This window comes from Lonchura striata, chromosome 4 (assembly GCF_046129695.1).
Source record: "Lonchura striata isolate bLonStr1 chromosome 4, bLonStr1.mat, whole genome shotgun sequence".
Lineage (NCBI taxonomy): Eukaryota > Metazoa > Chordata > Aves > Passeriformes > Estrildidae > Lonchura > Lonchura striata.
In genome coordinates this window covers 73,946,454-73,968,430 of record NC_134606.1, presented here as the reverse complement: position 1 = coordinate 73,968,430, position 21,977 = coordinate 73,946,454, and the positions used below count along the sequence as shown (strand labels likewise).

Here is a 21,977-nt window from a genome sequence, read left to right as displayed (position 1 = left end):
TCATCTTTAATGTCTCTTTCAACCCAAAACATTCTATGATAGCCCAGCATCAGTCCTTTTATTGATGCAAAGACACGTTTCCTTGCATTCTTTTCCCCACTTTTTCAGCCAATATTTTCCATACCCCATAGTCTACCTTTGCTCTGGGCATAATGAACCCACACACAGAAGAAATACTGCTTTTCTTCAAAGCTCTATCACTAAAAGTTAACAGTTAAAAGTTAACAGCCATGTGAGCCATGCATAAAATTCTGCCTGCATCCCAGGACACATCACCAACACTTCCAACACTCCTTCATATTCAGCTATTGATTTAGTCCCATGAAACTGAGAGTGCAGGGATATTGCCACTCCACTTAATGGTCTGCTCCTCTGTGATCTGAGGTGATGACAAAGAAAAATAAACAGCTGGGAAGAACCACTAGCCAAATTAGGTCTTTTTCCTGCTAATTTCTTTAATAAGTGGCAAATAAGGACCTTGAAATAAAAGTCAGAAGGTGTAAAGGGGGGGAAAAAGGTAATTTTTATTGCAAGTCTTTGAATTGTTATGCGAAAAATGGGAAAGAAGCGACAGAATTTGTGATGAAGCATTTTGCAGGAAAGAAACTGAATAATATTAAAGAACTATTAAAATTGCTTTTATACAAAAACTTAGTTTCATATTTTAAAAGTGAGAAGCCATCACATGTATGGATATGAGAGACAGAGTCAGTTATAGGAGAGAGGGGGAAGAAAGTAGAGATTTTTCCACATAATCAATTCTATTTCTTTGAGGCTTCAAAATGCCAGGCTCTTTTCTTAAATATCTATCCCAGATAAAGGACTCTCTTGGGTTCCTTCCCCTGCTGCCATTTAGTATATAAAGTTCTGATCATACTTCAGCGTGCACATTTATAATGCTCCTGCAACCAGGGAGTTACAGATGGGCAGAGAACTCCGGCACTCGGCCCATTGTCCCTTCAAATTAAATAAATAAACCCCTTATCTTTTGTGCAAGGCAAAGAACGTGGCCCCCCGTGAGGCCATGGAGAGCAAAGGGAAGACCTGCAGACAAAGCTATCTCAAAATAAAATAAGCCCACTCTGTGCACTGCTTTCTTCCCCCCAGGCTGCCCCCATGAGCATGAATCAATTGTAAAGGCAAATTCAAACCAGCAGCACCTTTCAAACCAGCTGCTGTGTACTTTGGAGGGGAAAAGAGAGAAAGAACTTGAAAAGTTCCATGCCGGATACCTGAAGGTAGATTCTCATACCTTTGCTCACAGTCAGTCACACCTGACTTTTGTGGAAGCTGGTTGCACTTCTTTTAAGTATGGTTCAAATCTCTCAGACCAAGAAGTGTAAAAAATCTAGAGATTTTTATTCTGTTTTCTGGTCCATACCAATCTCAGTGATTCTTACTTGTCAAATACTGTTTCCACAAAGCAAGGCTAAGGGCCACACAACTTTGTAACAGAATCAGAGATTTGTTTTTTATATAATTACTGACTTCTTAAAAAAAATTAAATCCTCATTAGTCCTTTCAACCTTTTATTAAAAGATTTAATGAAAAAATGAAGAATATTCCTTTCTTGTGGTGTGATTATTTTGGTGGTCAGTGCATGTTTCTATATTGTAGACTTTAATAGAAAAATCTTTCCTTTGAAGAGCTGCTTGCACAATGACCACTGAGTAAATGGAGCAGTGGTGATAACTAGCCTAGCTGTATGATGTAGCTTGGCAAAAAAAATGTAGAATGCTCTACTCATTGCTTCATATAAACAGCTTTGTTACAGCATATTAATGTTTGTTTTCAGGACAAATATATATAAGTTTCATCCACTTACCAGCCTGAATAGGCATACATTCCTGAATAGAAAGCAAGTGGCAATCCCATAATACTGGCATCATTCCCTGCAAAGGCATTTTTAAAGTGCTGTGTTTCTCCTGCAAAATCAAACAAAAAAAAAAAATTTGAAAAATAAGCTCTTTGGTCATAACTACTTAAAAAAAAACAAAACAAAACATAACACAACACATCATGGAACATTTAATCACCCAGCAGTTCACTGACATCAAGTTCTGCTCTTGACCCTAAATTTTGACTCAACCCTTGCAGCCATAATCTGCCAATTGTAAAAGTCTTTGTGGAATCTGTATTCATGCAATAGGAGAATTTGACCTATTAGATTCTTTCAAAGCATTCTGAACTTGATGACACTCGCTGCTCTGTCATTTCCAGCAGTGACTTACATCAACATGAAAGAGCAGAATGAGCTCAGTAGATTTTGATGTGGAAAATTTCTCTTGTTCAACATTTTAATCAGAAGGAACTTTGCTGGCATTTCATTCAGAAGCAACATTTATAAGATAAACATTTATAAGATAAATAAACTCAAAATCCTAAACATTTCTACCCTTTAGAAATTAGTCTAGTAACCCTGTACCGTGATAATCAATGCTGTATTAATATTACATCAAGTAAGAATTATCTACATATCTATAAATGTAAATATGCAACATTTTTGTTATGCTCTTATTCATTTACAAAGTGCTTTATTGTTTCTAAAATGTCCCCACCATATCCCAGGTTTCCTAAGAAGCAATGATCCTTCACAGATACACAGCAGGGAGAAAATTAATTCAGAGTCAAATCCTCTACCCTTTACTCTGTTTTTACTACGCCCTCAGTCAAAATTCCCACTGAAGCAGAGGTTTTTTGGTTAAGGGAGAAACTGCCACCAGGAGAAGGTCCCAGTGGAGAATCAGGGACATTAGTTGTGCTACTTCAGGGCAAGAACCCTCAAAGAAACCTGGCTTTGACCTGCTCCAAAGGTCTAGAGAAAGTAAGGTGGATGGGAACAGAGAGGAATTTTGCACATTTCATACATCAGGTGCAGCAGGAAACGGCATTACAAGTGCCAGAAAGAAAGTGAAAAACAAGGAAACAAAAATAGTGAATCAGCAGAGTGCTACACAGGAAAACTTTTATTTCGGAGTCGGTATTAACCACAGAAAGCCACCTGTCCTTGAGCTTACTGCACAGACTGACACTTCACTTGGCTTGATGGGTTTGCAAACATCAGAGAAGAGCATCCCCTGGGACACAGCCCAAAACTGTGACAGCTTTTGTTGGATAAAATCAATCCACTCAAGAGGGCTCCCTGCTCTGCCCCTGTGTGCTCTGTGTACTTGTTGTAAGGAGGGTGACCTGGGGCTTGTGCCCATCTCACACCAGCTGCTCAGAGGGCTGGAATGGGAAAGTCTCTACAGGTAGCTGAGCATTTGTCAGTGAAAAGAGAGCCTGTAGTGACAGGACAAGGGGAAATGGCTGTAAACTGACAGAGGGCATGTTTAGATTGTGTGTCAGGAACATCCCACCCAGTGACAGTGATGAGGCACTGGAATTGTCCAGAGAAGCTGCCCAGGAAGCTCTGAAAGTGTTCAAGGCTTTGGATGGATCTTTGAGAAACATGGCCTAGTGGAAGACACCTCTGCCCATGGCAGAGGGTTTGAACTAGATGATCTTTAAGGTCCCTTTCAACCCAAAGCACCGTGTGATTTTGCAGTGAATTGGGAGCCCCCTCTAGCACCACACACGTGCACCATGACTTGGGACTAGCACAGCACTGACTGACCAGAGGAGGGCAAGTCCTGTCATTTTAGTGCCACTTATTCTAGTTTACCTAAACAGATGGAGTTTAGATGTTAAAAACAAAATAAAAATTTCCCTAAAGAATGAAAATGGGAGCCATTTGACTAGATTAAAAAAAATCTCTTTCCCCTGCTGCTTCAGGTAAAGATAGTCAAGCACGTTCCTCTCTTTCTTGCCATCATATGGAGCTAATGAAGTAGCTCCTCATCTCAATCCTCGCATAATTCAAGCTCTCTCAAGAGCACCACGTTGTGTAAATCATCAGTCAGAGCAGCCATCCTGCCTGGGCTAGGCATGTGCTCTGGGGAGATGCACATGTCTCTGCCTCTAAATCCCATCCTTCCCTGCCACAGAGTTCAGGCCAAAGACAGATTACAGAGAAGAGCAGTCCCTTTGCTCCTTTGAAAAGCAAGTCTGATTAGAATAGTGTCATTGGCATGCTGAAGGAAATACCAGTTCATCCCAGTGTACTTCCACTTCTTATCAATGACATGACAGTACAGAGCCTCAGTTAAGCAAGCACAGACTAATTAAGAGATTTTGCTGCTATAAGCATTATGCAGTGGAGGCAAATGGGGAAAGACTGTTGAGGGTAAAGATAAAAGCTTTTTCAAAGCATTTACATTTCATTTCATACCTTTAATTAGCTGGATAACTCCAGGGACTATAATTATCAGAATTGCTACAAGCTTACAAAAGGTAAGGAACATCTGAATGCGGGCACTCCAGCTGACACTTGTGCTATTCAGGACCATCACCAGTGCTGTGAGGAGGAAAAAGAAAAGTCAGAAAGAAATAATTGTCACAAAATTCTTTGCCAGCAGAGAGGTCACACAAATACAACAACAGATCCTGATGCATTAAAGGAAATACACCCTGATAACCTTCTCCAGCTCTTGTCCTCCCACTTCTCCCATCACCCTTCAAGGTACCACACCAAAGGCTTGAGCTGAGCCCCTATGCCTCACCCACTGCACTGACCATCCACCTGTCCCATCTCTGCCTGACATCCTTCTCACCAAATAACAGCTTCATTGTCCCAGAATTGTCAGCTGCTGGCAGACAACTGGCTGGCAGGATGCTTCTTCAGATGAATGAAATTATTTGCCCAACTCTTGTCACTCCAGATTTCTTTAACAGCGCTGCTTTGAGTAGAGATTTGCATTTTTCATAAAACAAGAACAATTAATAACTATATTGAACTTTCTCACCCTCATTTAGGCCACACATAAATTTGTAACTGCTTTAACTCTGGTCCTCTTTTACAGAGTTGCCAGAGGGCCAGAGTGCAGGTACTGTGCCCACCCTTGCTAGGAATCAGTGAAGAAACAGAGACCTTTTATTTCTTGAAAACAAAGCCCAGGTCTGCAGCTCCCTAGCATGTGTAGAGATCAGTGAGAAGGGTTTTTACATCCTGCCTGGTCTGCTTGTATCTCCTCCTGGGTCAGGGACCCAACATCTTCCAGCATTTCCTACAGCACTCACTGACCAGAGGAGGGCAAGTCTTGTCATTTTAGTGCCACTTATTCTAGTTTACCTAAACAGATGGAGTTTAGATGTTAAAAACAAAATAAAAATTCCCTAAAGAATGAAAATGGGAGCCATTTGACTAGATAAAAAATCTCTTTCCCCTGCTGCTCCAGGTAGATGGTCAAGCACATTCCTCTCTTTCTTGCCATCATATGGAGGTAATGGAGTAGCTCCTCATCTCAATCCTCCCACAATTCAAGCTCTCTCAAGAGCACCACTTTGTGTAAATCATCAGCCACATCACACATCTCAGGACACACAACAGCACAACTTGCTAGTTTATAGGAGCTAGCATTATAAATCTGGCATGGCACAGGCTTCCTGGAAAAAAACCCCACTGATTTATCTCAAGTCTTTCATACAGTTTCTCTTCACCAGCAAGGTTAAAAAATATTTAAAAATCTTCTCATTTCAACTGAAAGTAGTTTGAGTTTAATGGAAGACTGAGAAAATTCCAAGTAATTCAGACCCCAATGCATTTTTAATGTATTTTTAATAAAATAAAATTTTCAGGGGTGGGGGGAAATGTATTTTTCTAGAATTTTTATTTGTGAGAGAGACAGTTCCACTCTCAAATGAGATATTTACAAGACAATATATACTCACAACACCACCTAACACAATTTTTTCACCAGAAAAAGATCCTGAAAAATCTTTACTCGGTTCTGTATCTCACCATATTTCAGAGCTGAAGTGTTCTGAAGTCACAAAGAAATCGCTTGTACTTCTGCAAATTTTCACTTGAGACTGAAACACTTTGTTTTGTTTTTTTCTTTTTTACTTCCTTGTATACATATATTTGACAGGCAACAGGAAATCCCAGGGCCCTGATTCATTACTCTGTTGTTCCAATATTACACTGACATATCTTGACTCATTTAAATGTTGGAAGATCCCTTTAGGTTGCTGATTAATATTAGTGCTGTTTGAATCCCCCTTCTTTCCCTGAGACTTGATTACCAGCAAGACTAACAACCGTTATTTAAGCAAAATATATTTAAAATATTTATTTGACCAAAACTGTTTAAGTTAGAGAAATCTAATGGCATAGTCAAGCACTAGCTTATTTTAATTTTCATAAAAGACTCAGGATATCATACTTTTCTTCTGTAGAAAATGAAGCCCAGGCATGGACCAGAGCATGTCAAGGAGGATTTTTTTGTGTAAGAGAATCTGCAATTTGATACCCAGCTTACTCAGAGCTCAAGTTGACTGCAGCAATCAGTCTGTCAGCCTTCCACAGGTCACAGGAGGTAACATGAGTGGGGAGAGCTCCTCCAGGTTTTCTAATGCATTGGTTTCACCTTCCTGATACACAGATGAGAGTGGTACTGGGTGGTAGGGCCTCAAACACTTCAGGAATGGATCAGCCACAATTTCTCTGGACAACCTTGTGCCAGTGTCTTACCACCCACATCAGAAAAACTTCTTCCACATAACTAATCTAAACCATCTCTTTTCCAACATGAAGCCACTTCCCGTCATCCTATGGTCACAGATTAAGCCCAAATGGAAATTAAACCTGGCAGTTGTTTGTTCAACTCCCCCCTTTCTCCCCCCACTCACCACTGGAATGAGGAGGAGAATCAAAGTAAAGCTTGTGGGTTGAGATAAGAACAGCTTAATAATTGAAACAAAGTAAAATACAGTAATAATGTAAATTATAATAATAATTATGATAACTAAAAGGAAAAAAAAGCAAGTGCTGCACAATACAATTGCTCACCACTCACTGAACAGAGCCAGACCCCCATTCCCAAACCCAAATCAGATGCCCTTTCATTTAAATCCTCCCAGTTTATATACCAGGCATGATGCATGGAATATCCCTTTGGCCAGTTTGGATCACCTGTCCTGGCTATGCTTCCTCCCAGTTTCTTTTGTGAACTTCCTCACTGGCAGAGCATGGAGGCAGGAAAACAATGTCCTTGACTAGGGGTAAACTGGACTTAGCAAAAAAAAAAAAAGCCAAACCATCAGTATGTTACCAACACCATTCTCATTCCAAAACAAAAACACAGCCCTGTAATAGCTACTGAGAAGAAATTAACTCTAACCTGGTTGAAACCAAGACACCTATCATTGCCTTTGTCAAAAGCCCCTTGATACAAATGTCCTTTGATAGTCCTTCATAAGAGTAAGAGCAGAGTTGGAGGATTGCAATAGTAGCAATTCAGATTGCAAAGCTGAGATTTAAGTGCTTAAAAGTGCTCAGAAAATTTGAGAGTTTATATTTTTATAAATACCAGTTACCAGTTTTATATTTTTAAATTTTATTTTATTAGGCTATAAGAGTTTGCAGTCTTCTCTATAATATAGTATAATGTTACATAATATAAATGCATTATTGCTTATTATATACTAATAATGATAGTAACGGTATTTTATAATAAAATATTCAGTGTTAATGGTTCTGTGTGCATGACACTTGTCTAGAAATGTGGGGCTTACATCAGTGCCATGCACCAGTACCATAGTACTGGCTGTGTTAGCAGCTGGGTAATGAAAGGCAGTGGGGAAGTGGAGTCATGAAGAAAACTGCTAAAAAGCACGAAAAGATGATGACAGCTGTGCCAGGGCTCAGGGAGGACATTATATTCTGGGGCTATGGCCATTAGCCAACACCCCTTTTCAGAACAGAACCTATTGGAGATATTTAGAGAAACTGATTGCAGACACTTTGATAAGGGATCACAGCAAATGTCAGAAGGAGCAGCAGTTTCCCAGGAAAGGGGAAGTGAAAGAAGGACTCAGGTCTAACTTTTCTAACTAAAAGTCAGGCATTGAGTGTGGCTGCATTCTCAGTGAAGAGACAGCTCCAGAGGATGAATAACAATACCTCTGTGAGATGCCTATCCCAGATGAGATAGTTTACCTTCAGGAAGTTCCTCTTTCCTCTTTCTCCACTGTATGGGGAGCACAGAAGATTACCTAAACTAAATACGTCGCTAAAAACAAGATGAATCCTAACCAAGAGTATTGTGGAGGGAGAACAAAATGGGGTTCATGAACAATCAAACACAATGGAAAAACCAAGCATGTTTTTCACCATCTCTTTCCTTCCCACAGACACAGCTATAGATGGATAACAAAATCTAATGGGAGAAGCAGCAGCAAGCATTACATCCTGGCCTACTTTTCAGAATGCATGTACAATTACCTCAGCAGGACACCAAGAAAACTGCTTCCCACAACTTGTCAGACTTTTAGGATCAAGGAATTAAAAAAAAACGCCAAAAAATACCCACAATTTGCAGACCCTAATGAGCCAATTAAAAGTCACAGGAAGCACAAAAGCACCTCTCAGAGCATATTTGCAAGAGCATATCCCTGCAAGCCAGGAGATATTTTAATGTAAACTGCTCTTCTCAAGACTGTCAGCAGTAGAGAGTGGCATCTGCAACATCTGCCACGATAAGGGGAAAAAAGGCATCTAATTACAGACTCACCTAGACACCAATAAAACTTGGGGCTGGAGCATTTGCCAGCAAGCACTGATAGACATGTACAGCTAACCTCAGTTTTTGAGCATAACTTTACCTCTAACAGTCAAAATTTGGGCTATTTGAGTTTGCTGGCAGACTTCTCAAAAAAAAAAAAAAAAAAAAAAAAAAAAAGAGGGGAAACTATATTATTGCAGTGCAAAATGCCTAAAATACACATAGGAATTAGTGCAAGAACTCATGTGGTTTTCAGCCTCACAGTTTTTAATGGCTGAAACCTCCTTATCTGCTTTCTGATATGGAGACCATGTGAAAAGTCTGGAAAAGACTCAGCTCCTATTCAGGATACATATTGATAGAAGAGTTTGATACATTTGCACAGTGCAATTTATCCCTTCCTGTTACCATTATATTTAAGTTTACCATTACGAAAAAATTAATAGATCCAAAAAAAGCAATATATGAATATAGGGACTTTTTTTGCAATGATAGGTGTGAAAAACACAGATTTTATGATTGGCTTTTCACAAATATTAAAATGAAAACTATATGTGTAATGTTAGGAAGTTATGCTGTATTAATTCTTTTAAGTGGTGTCTTAAATACAGTTTTAGGTTACAACATAATGTTAAAATAGAAACTCTGTGATGCAGGATTTTTTTACTAGCTCAAGCAAGGGATAATTCAGAAACTCTTCACACAGAGATATCAGCATCAGGACAAATTATCAGAAAAGGCAAACATTCTTCTACCTTCTCTCCGTCTTCACGGAACCACCAGGATTAAGAGGAAGGAGTTGACAAAAACCAGATAAATTCTTAATTTGCAAGGAATTTATGCATCATGTATGAGATGTATGAATATGCAACAGGCTGTTGCTTTTAAGGGTTATTCCTTTGTTCACAAAGCATGCTTGTCGTGGCTTAGATGCCAGAGAGCATCCGACCCATAATTCTTTGCTCTTTATTGTCTTGTAATTGTCCTAACTCTAAATTTTTATTACTCTAATTGTATTACTATTTTTATAACCATTTTATTATTATTAAACTTTTAAAATTTTAAAAACCAAGTGATCAGCGTTTTTCACAACAGGCGTGGTGGTGATAGGATGCTTCTTCATGTCATGAAACAATAACTATGGAGGAGTCTATCATCTTTCACTTCAAGAGAAAAATGAGTTTTAAACTCTTTCTCCTAAAAAGACTACCTTCAGCATCAGAGCAAAGGTTGACAACATCCCTTTGCTTTGTGTCCTGGAGCTATTTTGTCCTGCTGGAACAAAGCAGAGAGTTTGAAGGGCTGAATCTCCTGCTTGCATTTTCTTCAATTCTCCTTCCCTGTGCTGGAGCATATCCAGCTTCTCTCTCCTCTACTCAGCCAATGATTTTCATAAAGTTGTAATAATTAGATATCCTGTCTCTGGAATTGTTCAAGGCCAGGTCAGATGGGGCTTTGGTCAATCTGGTCTAGTGGAAAATGTCCCATGACCAGGTGATCTTTAGCATCCTTTCCAACGTAAACCATTCTATGATTCTATGTGTCCATGAAATGTATAGTGTAATAAAAGTCTTTCAGATATCTGCTCCCCTTTCATGTACAATTAAATTAACCAAGTTGAGAAAAAGTTTATGGCAGACTGACAAATTGAGAGCTGCATATCCAGTATTTGATCTGGGTTTTTCTCCTTCTGAAGATTTGCGTAAGAAACACCAAGTGAATTTAAGTGATTTCTAAGTTTGAAAAGAACAGGAATGCTTTGCTTCAGAGGTTCAGAAAGCTGTGGCTTCTGAAAAGAGACTCCACACAAGCATCATTCTCTCTACAGAGACGCTGAAATGTTTGGACATTTTGGTTGGTTGGTTGTGGCAAAAAGAGAAAAACTATAATAAAAACCACAATAAAGGCAACTAAAAATGAAAGCAGCATATTGTAGAACAGAAAATTTGTTTTTGCAGATTAAGATTGTTCTGAACAGGTGATTTTGAGGGGAATTTTGTGCCCAGCATGTGTTTTTCCCATAAATAATAAAGCAAGAACAAGGGATTTTTTAAATGTCACCATGTCCAGTAGTTGCATTTTAACTCTCATCTGATCTACATCTCCTCTGCACTATCATTCCTTTTTCACTGAAAAGGCACACAGGGGAAATGGTGGGGAGCAGAATGGCTGCAACCCCTCTAGCTGGTAGAGAAGCAATAGTATTTGCCACTCCCCAACACAATCCTGGTTGCATCCATCTCAGTCAACCTTTTAATAATAGACTTAAGATGCATCAATAGAGATACAGGCAGGGAGGAAAAAAAAAAAAAAGGAAAGATAAAAGCTGTATTGTGACAAGTATAGAAAAAACTGGGCTACAATAATAGAAAGGGTTTAAAAAACACCCATGCTGGAGATTTTAATGCCAGTTTATACAAACATCTGTAAGAAATTGTTTCAATAACACTAACTGTGTTTGGGATCAGGGGATCACCTGAAGATTTTTCAAAATTTCTACCTCTCCTTTCTAGTACAATGAGAAATGACAAGGTACAACTCTCAGCCAAGGACAGAGTTCAGTGGTGCATCCCACTGCCTTTCCCTGTGCAATAAAGACATATACACAACCCTTGCTCCCTCATCAGGCAAGGAAGGAAAAGGGAGCAGGTATGGATGAGAAAAAAAAGGCATGCCATTTCACTTTCTGATTAACTTAAAATTTGAAGTGGAAACAAATACTACTTTTTGCACCATTATATTGGATTACAAGATCTTCAGGGCTCCAAAGTGTCTGTTCAGCTCACCAACTTAATCTGACCTATCACTCTGCCTACATGCCCAATACCAAACATTCATAATAACAATTACCACCACAGCAGCTGATTCCTACCAGACAAGGATAAGATTCAGATACTCTGAGGTCCCTGAGCTTAAGTGCAGCAGAAGTTCTAAGAGCTACTACAACTTAAAATCCACTGTAGCGCGTACTGCAAAGAATAAAGTGTCAGTCTGACATGTCACTGTTTTTCTCAGCATCATCCCATTCACCACTACAAGTTTTCTACAAGAATCTCTACTTTCAGTGAAATGCCAGTTCATCCTAACTGTGCTGTACAGACCCACTTTGTATAGGAGCACCTGACCTCCCCTCTCCCTTTAGGCTGTGATTTTTTCAGCCTAACTCCACCTCCCCTGCAATGCTACTTATTTGTTCAATTACTTTGCCAAGCCCTGGCTTATCACACAGATTTTCACTTAAATTAAAAGTAATAAAAACATATTTCAAATTGTTCACCTATTGTGCTTAAATCACATGCAATTAACAAAACACTTCAATGGAGTCCTCACTTAATATTCTTTTTGTCTCAGTGACCTTAATGTTACTGAACATCTGTTTCACTCTTATCTTGCACTGAAATGTTTTAGACAAGACGTAGCTGAAAAAAGTCATTGGACTCAAAATTCAAACCCCTAATTCAATTATTCCTATGAAACCTATAGTTTGTGCAAAATTAAGTTAGAAAGGAATGCAGACACATACTGATTTTTTTTAACACTCCCAGAAGAAAGGAAATCTTACCAAGAGAGCTCCCACAAAAAGCCACAGTAACCTGGAGACTGGAAATTTCAATGTCAATTGAACTCCTTGCCCCGAAGAAAGAAAAAGTCATCTGAACCTATTATTGTGCAAAACTGAAGGGGTCTCCTGTGGGCCTTTGATCATTTTGCATGTCTTAATTCCTTTTTCCAGTCTTTTTGTTTCTGATAGGTGCACTGAGCAAATGGAAAGGAACACTCTGTTACTAATTACTCAGGTCTGCTCCACGATCCCTCCCAGCACAGCTGAATTCCAACGTGTGCCCACAAGGAGCATTCTCACCTGTGACCAGGCAGACCTGGGAACAAGCCTCTAAGGTTATAAACTCCCATTCCCATCATCTTCTGTGCCTTCCCATTGCAGGCATCCTCCACACCACCCCAGGTACACTGTAAAGCCTCTGCTCTCAGGGAAGTGTCCCTCTTTCCACTGCAAATGTTGGCTTTCTGTAACCCTAAATGATCCCTTTTACACTGTCTCCAAAGTTAGCGAGTGTAGGACAATGAGCCAGCAACAACTGCGTGCTCTGCTCCCAAAACTCAGCCCCTGCTTTCTGAACCACAAGTGCCTCAACAAGGATTATTGCCAGGATGGAAAGAGTGGGACTGGGGAAGATGACCTCATGTTGCCTGTCTGCACACAAAAGAATTACATTTCTTCATGACATCATACTTGGCATTCAGCTGCCTCCTAAAACCAAGGTAGAGCAAAGCGCTTAAAGAAAGTAATCATTCTTCCATATCTCTGGCATTGCCTTGCCCTCTCTTAGGGACTGGAATTGCTTCTACAAAAATAATGAAGATTTGGCCATAAATTCAAGAGGCAGCACAATCAGCCTTGACAATAGATTTTCCCTGCCACTGATAAAGTCTGCTGTTCTTTTCTCTCCTGCATTTGTTCACAAACACACACGCCCAGGCTAAATGTCACACAGGTGCCCCTGGCATTCGATGCACAGTAATTAATTATTTACACCAAGCAACAACCTGCTCAGTGTGCTATTTTTTTTTTTTTAATTTATATAATCTTTACCCTCCCCTGAAACCTAAAATTGGACACTTACTGATGCCAACAGCTGTAATAAGTTTAACTGCAAGTTCTGGTATTTCACACTGCATAAAGAAAGGCTCCAAGATGTAGCGTCCAAATGCCAATGATATCACTGCTGTGGCAGCAGGGCTAGAGTGAAAGAAAAAACAAAGCCACAAAATTAATCTGCAATCATAAACTGAGAACCTTAATTTTGGTGCTTTCTTGTAGCTTTGCTGGCATGTACCACAGTTTCTGAATGTAGCACTAACTCAGTGATTCTGGTCTTGACAGCGACACTTCTTACCAGGGTGGCTCTTACAACTTCCATGTTGCAAAGCAGTAATAATCAAAAAGGAAAATTAGCAATAGAAATCTTCATTCACTGACTTGAAGTGAACACAGCCAGAATCAGATTACATGGGAAACACCCTGCACGAAAGTCAATGAATTTCAGTGGCCAGATATATCTCACCCCACAGAGACACAATCAAATGCACCTCATTCAAGGTGAGAATTCAGGTTTACTGAAATAAATATCAAAAATCTAAGGTATTTTATTAAATTCTGAGACAGTCCAAATGGGATTTTCTAAAATACCAACAGAATCTTTTTTTCGTTTTATTGACTAACAATTTCCTAGCACTGCAGGCAAAAGCAAAAATCCCTGTGGTATGCCACAGAATACCATAGAACAAAGGAATGTGAAGAAAGACATGTTTCTTTATTTGGTCATGTAATATTTTTCATAGTAAGAGTTAAGTTCTCCAACACCCCATAAAGTTGTTGCATTTTCAAATTTGAAATGCTCATAATGTTCACACAGACTTTCTCTTTGAGAGTAGCTAATTGTTTGACAGAAGCTTTAGCACTGACATATATTAGTAGCAAATTAGCCTGTGCCTGCATGTTACTGTTCATGTTTCATTTGGGAGGACATTTGCACTCTTTTTAGGACAGCTGGTGGCATCTGTGGTTTATCACATGCACACTGTTGGACAAAAGGGCACATGATTCTCAAAGGATTTCTGAGCTGAGCAAGAGTCCACGCAAATTTCTTGTGAAAAAATCTGCAGCACCTCACTTCACAGAATTTTGATTAAAATTCCATGGAACAGAGTAAAAATTCTGCAGAGATGTTGCTGTTCTCCATCAAACAATAAAAGAATTTTCCACGAGGGAGTTGCACCCTGGAAACAAAGCCCACTTTCACTGGGTTATGACTCAAGCCAGAGGTCACACACTGTGTTGGACCAAGCTGCAGAGCAGCACAGAACAGAACAATCTTCCTCAGTAAATTTCTGCATGGATAAATAAGTGCTGCTGCATGTGCATCTGCCATACATGGGGATGTTCCTCTCACTGGCCAGCAAATGGCTTGGCAAATTTTGTCTGGATTTTGACAGACATTTATTGACTTTAGTGCAATATTTCTAATTCATATCAGAAGATCACCAGGCCTCTGGTTTTTAAGTACTGCAGGTAGCCTTCCATAAGCAGTTTTGGCCCTAGATCAGATGAAAGATCAGATCTTTGGAGCTGTCCCAGACTTTTTCTCTTGGTCTCAGCTCCTTTCCCCAGAACTTGGATTTTGCCCTCCCATTTCAAGGAAAAGCCCTTTTTAAAAAGCAGTCACTGCTATCTATACACCTATGTTTCTAAAAACGTAGCTCCTAAATTGCACCTCTAATAAATAGCTCTGACATTCCCACCTCTCAGGGGAGATGCTGCTGGCAGCGCAGTCAATCAGTGGAGGGGGAAGTTCAAAGAATGGAGCAGCATTAAAAAACACACAGATGGGTGTTTAGGGACACAGCTTAGTGGTGGATTCAACAATGGTTGGACTCAATGATCTTGGAGGTCTTTTCCAGCCTTACTGATTCTATGCTCAATAGCTGTGTGTTCAGGAGTGGGTAGAAAGTGCATGACCAGCTCTCACTGAAGGGCAAGGATACAGGAAGGCACCAGATGAGGATGAGGACCAGGACAGGGTCTCAGCACATCCCACAGGTAAGTCAGGCACCTGGCAGCACGCTCTCATCCAGCCTTTGTTTAGCAACCACCACAATGAAGCTCTACAGACAATGCATTCACATTGCTGTCTTCACTTGTTTGAAAGGTAGCTACTGGGGGCTTTTTAAATGCATATAAATATGTATAAAATACACACAACCTGGCTTTGGGACAGGAAAAGGTTCACACACTGAGTGCACTGAGTGAGAAGCAGTGCAGTGCAAGGCAGAAATAATCAGTATGTGGGCTGAGTAGTTAAGCGTGTCCTCCAGTGCCAAGTAGCAGCTTTAAAGAGACATATGAGAGAAGGAAATATCTATTTTCATTGTGACTCTTCCACCAGCCTATGAGTGTGATAATTCTGCAATTTTTCAGATGAAAAACCAGTCTAGCTGAGACATGTGTGTGCAACTTCATCTGCTGAAAACAAAAATAAACAAATAAGAGGTCTCAAGTCCTTTGGTGGAAGCAGTCAATTAGTTTCCTGATGAAGGAGTCAGATATAAAACTCTACACAGAGTTTCAGCAGTGCTGCTCTGTTCATCACAAGTCACAACATGTATGGTTTCCTCGCTGCCTCTCAGATTGGGTGATTAAAGAATCCACTGATGTTCTCTCCCATGCAACACGATTATTTTCTGGGTGTGGGGCAGATCATGATGACTAAGAGCATTTATACAACACTCCTGGGACACTGTTGTGCATAAAAAGGTAATTATTTTGTGAGGAAAGGAATTTATGATGCCTGGTTTCCTGTGGGTGTTTGCGTCTAGGTTAATAAGTTGCCTCTGCCGAAAAAGATGCAGGTTAAGAGGGAGATTTTTAATACTGTTCCCTTTTGTTGCTTCTCTGATGTGAAATGATATAGCTGTTCACAGAGACCTGTGAAAACATGGGTCTCATTCCACTGCCTGATTTTCCTTCTTGGCAAAAGGTTCACACAGTTGAGACATCTGCCCTTTCACCACACTTGATGGAAATTATGCCATTAATTGAGAAGTTACATATTGGTGGGGAGGTCGTGCTGGACAACCTGAAATGGAAAAATTATTTCCTCTGGAAACAACACAAGGATTTATGGATTCATAATGACTCAGCACCGTCAGCACTTTTAAAGTCAAGGTGTCTGCTAGGACTTGTCAGTGTTATGTAAACGTAGTTGTGGTTTGAAGCCTTGCTTGTGCCTCATTTGTGACTAATCTGCTGATTGCGGAAGAGGGGAAAGAAGCGCCTAAGGCAGGGGCATGGAGCATTCCCAAAGTCATTTTGAATTCCAAGTTGCCCTGTTCTATGTGTTTCAAGATCTCCAAACTCAGAAAAAGCCTAAAAACAAAAGAGAAGCTACACGTGGGTTTGATGCGTTGATCCGTTTACATTATGAAAGCTTATTTTATATGATTCAGCATCTTTGTATTGTAATGTCAAAGGCTGCATGAGTCGCAGGCTTGCACACCAATGCAATATATTTGGACATTTTAGGTATGTGAAGACAGTGTTTCTTTATTTGGTCAGTTAGTGTTTTCCAAAGTAAGAGTCACGTTCTCCAACACTCCACAAAAAAACCCAAAAAAATCAGGGCCCAATCTGACATCAAAAGCATACATGGTGCCCCTAACTCTGAAAAACTACTGGACAATAATTTCACCAGGAGTTATCCTTGTATCCATAGACAACAGTAATTGCTCCAGAAGGTAGTGCCAAGACTGAAAAAAGGTAAAGGTGACTTCTGTCTTTCATTCTACCATATCTAGGTATAGCTAACAACATTATTAATGACTTCAATGGACATAGTAAGCTTAGCAAAACTAAGGCAATTTATTGAATTTTTGTGGTAGATTTCTTATTTCCCCATGTATGTAAACATGTCTCCTTGAACATTTCAAAGCTGATGAGCAGAACAGCATTTTTAAACTCTCTGAAGCAATCATAGTGGAAGAACACAGTTAACTGACCAAAATATATTTGATTTTTTTTTTTCTGCCCAACATATATCAGAGATTTTTCTTTATGACTGACAAGTGCAGAGTCATGACACACTTACCGAATGATGAGTAGTTCCACCCAGACCCTCACAAATGCAGGTAATGGGCCAAAGGCCTCCAGGATATAGGTGTAGTGACCACCAGATTTCTTAATGCACGTCCCTAGTTCAGCATAGCAGAGGGCACCTGTGAGAATTCAATAACACCAACATGAGAGATATCCAGAAATATATATCAAAATATATAGCCTAAACTATAGAGCTGTCATGGTATCACTACTACTTTTAATATTTTTTTTTCCAATTAATTTTCTACACTTTAATTCAATCAGCCAGACATGCAGTAAACCAAACTATTTATCTAGTTATATTTAAAGCCACTGGACGAGCTATTTGCAATTACTACTCAATATCTTGTGAAGAGGGACAACAAATTGGGGTTTCACACCAGCCACCCTACTTCCCAGGCAGCACCACTAAATGAAAGATTTCTGACATCTTTGCCTGTTATCAAAGGCTGATCTACTCCTTTCAGCCTTAGAGATGCCTGGCTCAATCTCTGAAATTGTATCACCTCTCCTCAACCATAGTCAAAAGCAAACAAATGGCCAAAATTTGGAAGAAGGATCTGCAGAATAAGAATTCTCCTCAACGGTACTCCTAACATCTTCCATACAAAACTCAGGGGATGGCTTAGTGGCAGCTTTTCAAAACTGGTGGATTGTTTTGTGTCCTGCAAATGCAGCGAAAGGTCAGGAACCATCACTGAGTTACAAAGCCAGGGATTCACAGCTCCACAGGTGGAACACATCAATAGTGCTCCACAACCAACAAACAGAGGCAGCCCTCTTGGAAGACTCTGAGAAGCCAGTAATAATCAGGAATAAAGTTTGTTAGCAATGAATCACACATGAACTCATTTCAGCTCTCTTCCCTGCATGCCTCTACGCTGCAGCACTTTTAGATAAAAACTACAACTTATCAAAACCACATCACCTGTACAAGCCCATCAAAGCTGTAGCACATGATGACAAATTCTCCAGCCTTGTTCATTTCTTTTGTTCGGGACATTGCAAAAATGTGGCAACTTTTATCTGCTTTTCTTTAACATACCTGAAGATGTGTTTAAAGGAATCCTTACAGCCACATTAAAAAAAAGGTGTTTTGGCATTTTCTTTTGCCAGCCTCTTCTGTTGAGGTTCAGGATGAAATGAAATTGTGTTTTAATATATGTTATAAACACAGCCTCGGCAAGATCTTATGTGACCTCTTTGTGTGATTTAACTATAACTGAGTCATGAAGAGAACTAAAAATCAAAATATTACCAAAAAAATAACAACCAAAAAACAAACAAACTGTAACAGGCCCATTGTGAGAACAAGATATTATCCTTGGCTGTGCCAAATTACACAGTTCTTCGTATCTAGATGTCTGGAAAGGGACCTAAAAATCTGATAAAAGAGAATGGGTTTTTTTTATTTTGATTTGGTTTTTTGTGGGGTTGGGGTTTCTTTTCTTTTTTTTTTTGGTACACACTTTATTTCACAGCCAGAAGATTACTACTACTTAAGTTATAGCCATAAATGCAGTGCTTAAGCAAATTCTGGGTTAAGTAACTCAAATGACCAAGGTCTTTTGACAGGGTTACGAATTGGATCTGAGGTTTTTCTTGCTTAGAGAAAGGAGGAGAATTTTATTGCAGGCAGATCTTCCACATTTGTACAAGAGATTATGCTGCACATTGTACCCATACATTTATCATTTGACCCAAATGGGTCCCAGCTAACTCGACTGTTTGTTTGGCCTGGATGGGTTTAGCCTGTAAAGAATATTTCTTTTAAGCTCAGCACCAATTTACAAGGTGGCATTTGCATGTTCCACCTATTAAGTAGACACTTAGTCCCTCTTTGTCCTCTTCACCTCCTGCCAGTAAACAAGCAGTTTCCCTTTTAAATAAAGCCAATATTCATGTTAGTTCTTCAGTTTCTTTGAGATTAACTCATTAAATAGGTCAATGAGCCCTCTGTCCCACGGAGGCCAGGGTGGGGTTTTCCACTCTGAATGAGGGTTTTGTGTACAGAACAACTTAACTGGACTTCTCCAGAATTCAACACTCTTCAAGAATAAAAAGAATTAACAAAAACTGCCACAATAAGCAGTAATAAAACTCCCAGGACAGATTTGCTTCCATCACACTGGTTTTTTTGTAGCCCAATCTTTCAAAGCAACATCACAGGTGAGGAAGGAAGGGCTGGGAAGAGGGGTTATTAGTATTATTGTTTTGCTCCCCTTCATGCAATACAGCTTACATACAGTAGGAATTATTCCTCTCAGACCTTGCTCTAGCCTCTGGGGAACTAGGCTGAGCTGTCTAAACATTTCAGTGGTGATCTAGCAGCGTGCTCATCCAGCTGCCAGGGCTTCACATGCAAACCATAAATACATCTTACAGGAGAAAAACATACAGCACATTCTATAGGGGAAAAAAATGCTCGTTTGGTTTTTCTGTTCCTTTAGGGACTCATTAAAAAAAAAAAAAAAAGTGCTTCCAGCTTTCACCAGCTGGTGCTGGGAGCAGAGGGACAGAGGTTGAAATTTTTGCACCCTCCACAAATCCATCGCGAAGCACAGACCTTCTGTAGTCCCATTGGCGCTCAAGCTCTGCACTCTCACTTCCTATCCAATAGTAAAATCAGAGAAATAATCACAATAATTCGCCGGCTGCCCCTCTAGACCAATTAGAAACTTTTCAGGGACTTACCAAAAAGCGAGAGGATACCACACACTGTCCAGACAGTCAAGGACATGCCCACGCTGCCTGTGTTCTTCAGGATGCCTTTGGGAGAGATGAAGATGCCAGCTCCAATGATAGTGCCAATTATGATGGATATCCCCCTCAAAAGCGTCACTTTCTTCTTCAGCACAACTTTTCCCTCCCGGGCTGGCTGTCCACTGTCCATAGAGGACAACTTGCCATTAGCTCGTCCCTGCAAGTAGCTTCCATTAGAGACCGTGGGCACAGCAGCTTTCCTGAACATGCTACAGTGCCACCAGCACGCTGCTGGCAAGCACAGGCAGAAAAGTTTTCAGCAGAAACTGAAGGTTTGTTTTGTTTTTTTTTTTTTCCCCTCTCTGTGTAGCCAACTACTTTGTCTCTTCCTCTGTTTTCTTTTATCTCTCCAGCTGCTCCTACACACAGGTAACAAGTTCTTCAAGAGTAGGTGAGCCCTTCCTGTGATCCCAGCCCAGCACAGGAACACCTGCGTCTCCACACCGTGGTACTGCCCTATCATTGGAAACCAGCTCAGCTTCCGCATGGACTTGTATTTAAGCTCTTGTCATACCAAGTTACTCCAGCTGAATGATGATGCAAATTCTCCAGGTTTGCATCAGCCATTTGAGAAACCTCTGGCATTACTCAGCATTTCTTTTTTTTTTTTTTTTCCTTCCTCTTCTTTTTTTGGTTGTTGGGGTTTTTTTTCTTTCCTCCTTTTTTTTTTTTTTTTTTTTCTCATTTTTAAACTGTAGGGGCATGTTGTGCAGCTGACCTGGGGGTGGTGAGAAGAACAAAGCACTCGCCAGCAACTCGAGCCAAACCTCCCCAATCAATGCAAGCCTATCACCCAAGACACGCTCCCAATTTTTTTAAAAGCAGCTCAGAGCCAGAAACAAAAGCCTGCCTAAACACAAAGCTCGTCAGAGCACGAGGAAAAGAAATCAAACAAGATACGTCATCCCTGGGTCTAATCCAATTTCATTCTCGAAAAACTCCCAACAAAAGTTCCGTTTGCGGGGGCTGAACTTTCAGCGCCGCGGTTGATCCGCCTCTCCCACGACTATATTATTAATTTGGAAATCTCTGTAGGGACCAGAAAGGATCCATACAGCCCCGGTGTTACCCCGAGTTACTCAGCTTATTTCCATGGAAAAGGCATTTTCTTAGGGGCAGCTCTTTTTCCGGGATGCCGGGAGCCAGCCCCGCATCACTTTTTGTTAAAATGCGCCGCAAAAGTTCGCAGCCACCTCCCGTGTGTGACCGGGCAGGAGCAGGGCACCACCCCAGAGCACAGCATCTCCAACAGCTCAGGAGTCAGAATGGCTTTTTTGTGTCGTCCCCGATAACACAAAAATCCGCAGAGCTCCTCTGACCAGATAAACAGGTGATCGGATGCATAAATACATTTGCTTGGCACGATCATTCAAATTCAAACTGAGCAATTGAGGTGCTTTCTCCTAAAACGGAGCAAAAATCAATAGCCTCCAAGCATTTTTTGACCTAATCAAGGGACAGCCTTTATAACATATGCCAAAGGGGGAAAATTCTTAGCGGTATAACTATTGCAGCTGCTAATAGTTCCAGATTAGATCAGCGTAGTGAGAGGTTATTGCTACAGTTACTGCTCTTACAGGTATTGCTTAATTAGTACCTAGGTTTGGGAGTAAAAAGAAGATCAGTTAAACCATTTTATCCTTCAAAAAGAAGGCACTGAGCTCAGAGCACAAATGTGCTTTCAAATTTATGTGAGAAAGAAGAAATACTGGACTAGCGACATGCTGCAGCTGTCAAACTTGAGTGTTTTTAAAGCCTCATATTTTCAGCTATAACTCACCTGTAACAGTTAGCACTGAGATGAAAGAAGGCAGAAAAGAAAGCTTATCTGGTTTAAATGCACACAGGTAAAAAAACCAAGTGATTGCAGCTTCTGGCTGCATGACAGTCAAGTAGTGCTTGTCTGGTTTTCTGAACATATCCTACTTGTGCTTCCAGCC

At 40.2% G+C, this 21,977-nt stretch overlaps 1 protein-coding gene across 1 annotated transcript in view; it reads right to left on the bottom strand.

The window, feature by feature from the left end:
- The window catches only part of SLC7A11 (solute carrier family 7 member 11), a 55,239-nt gene extending 34,963 nt beyond the window's left edge, over positions 1-20,276 (bottom strand). The window contains exons 1-5 of the mRNA XM_021529575.2: positions 19,969-20,276; positions 17,267-17,393; positions 13,247-13,362; positions 4,271-4,396; positions 1,826-1,925 (exon numbers count right to left, since the gene is read on the bottom strand). Of these exons, the coding sequence (XP_021385250.1) occupies positions 1,826-1,925; positions 4,271-4,396; positions 13,247-13,362; positions 17,267-17,393; positions 19,969-20,245 (746 nt within the window). The 5' untranslated portion in view covers positions 20,246-20,276. The remainder of the gene's footprint in view (positions 1-1,825; positions 1,926-4,270; positions 4,397-13,246; positions 13,363-17,266; positions 17,394-19,968) is intronic.
- Between the last annotated feature and the right edge of the window lie 1,701 nt (positions 20,277-21,977).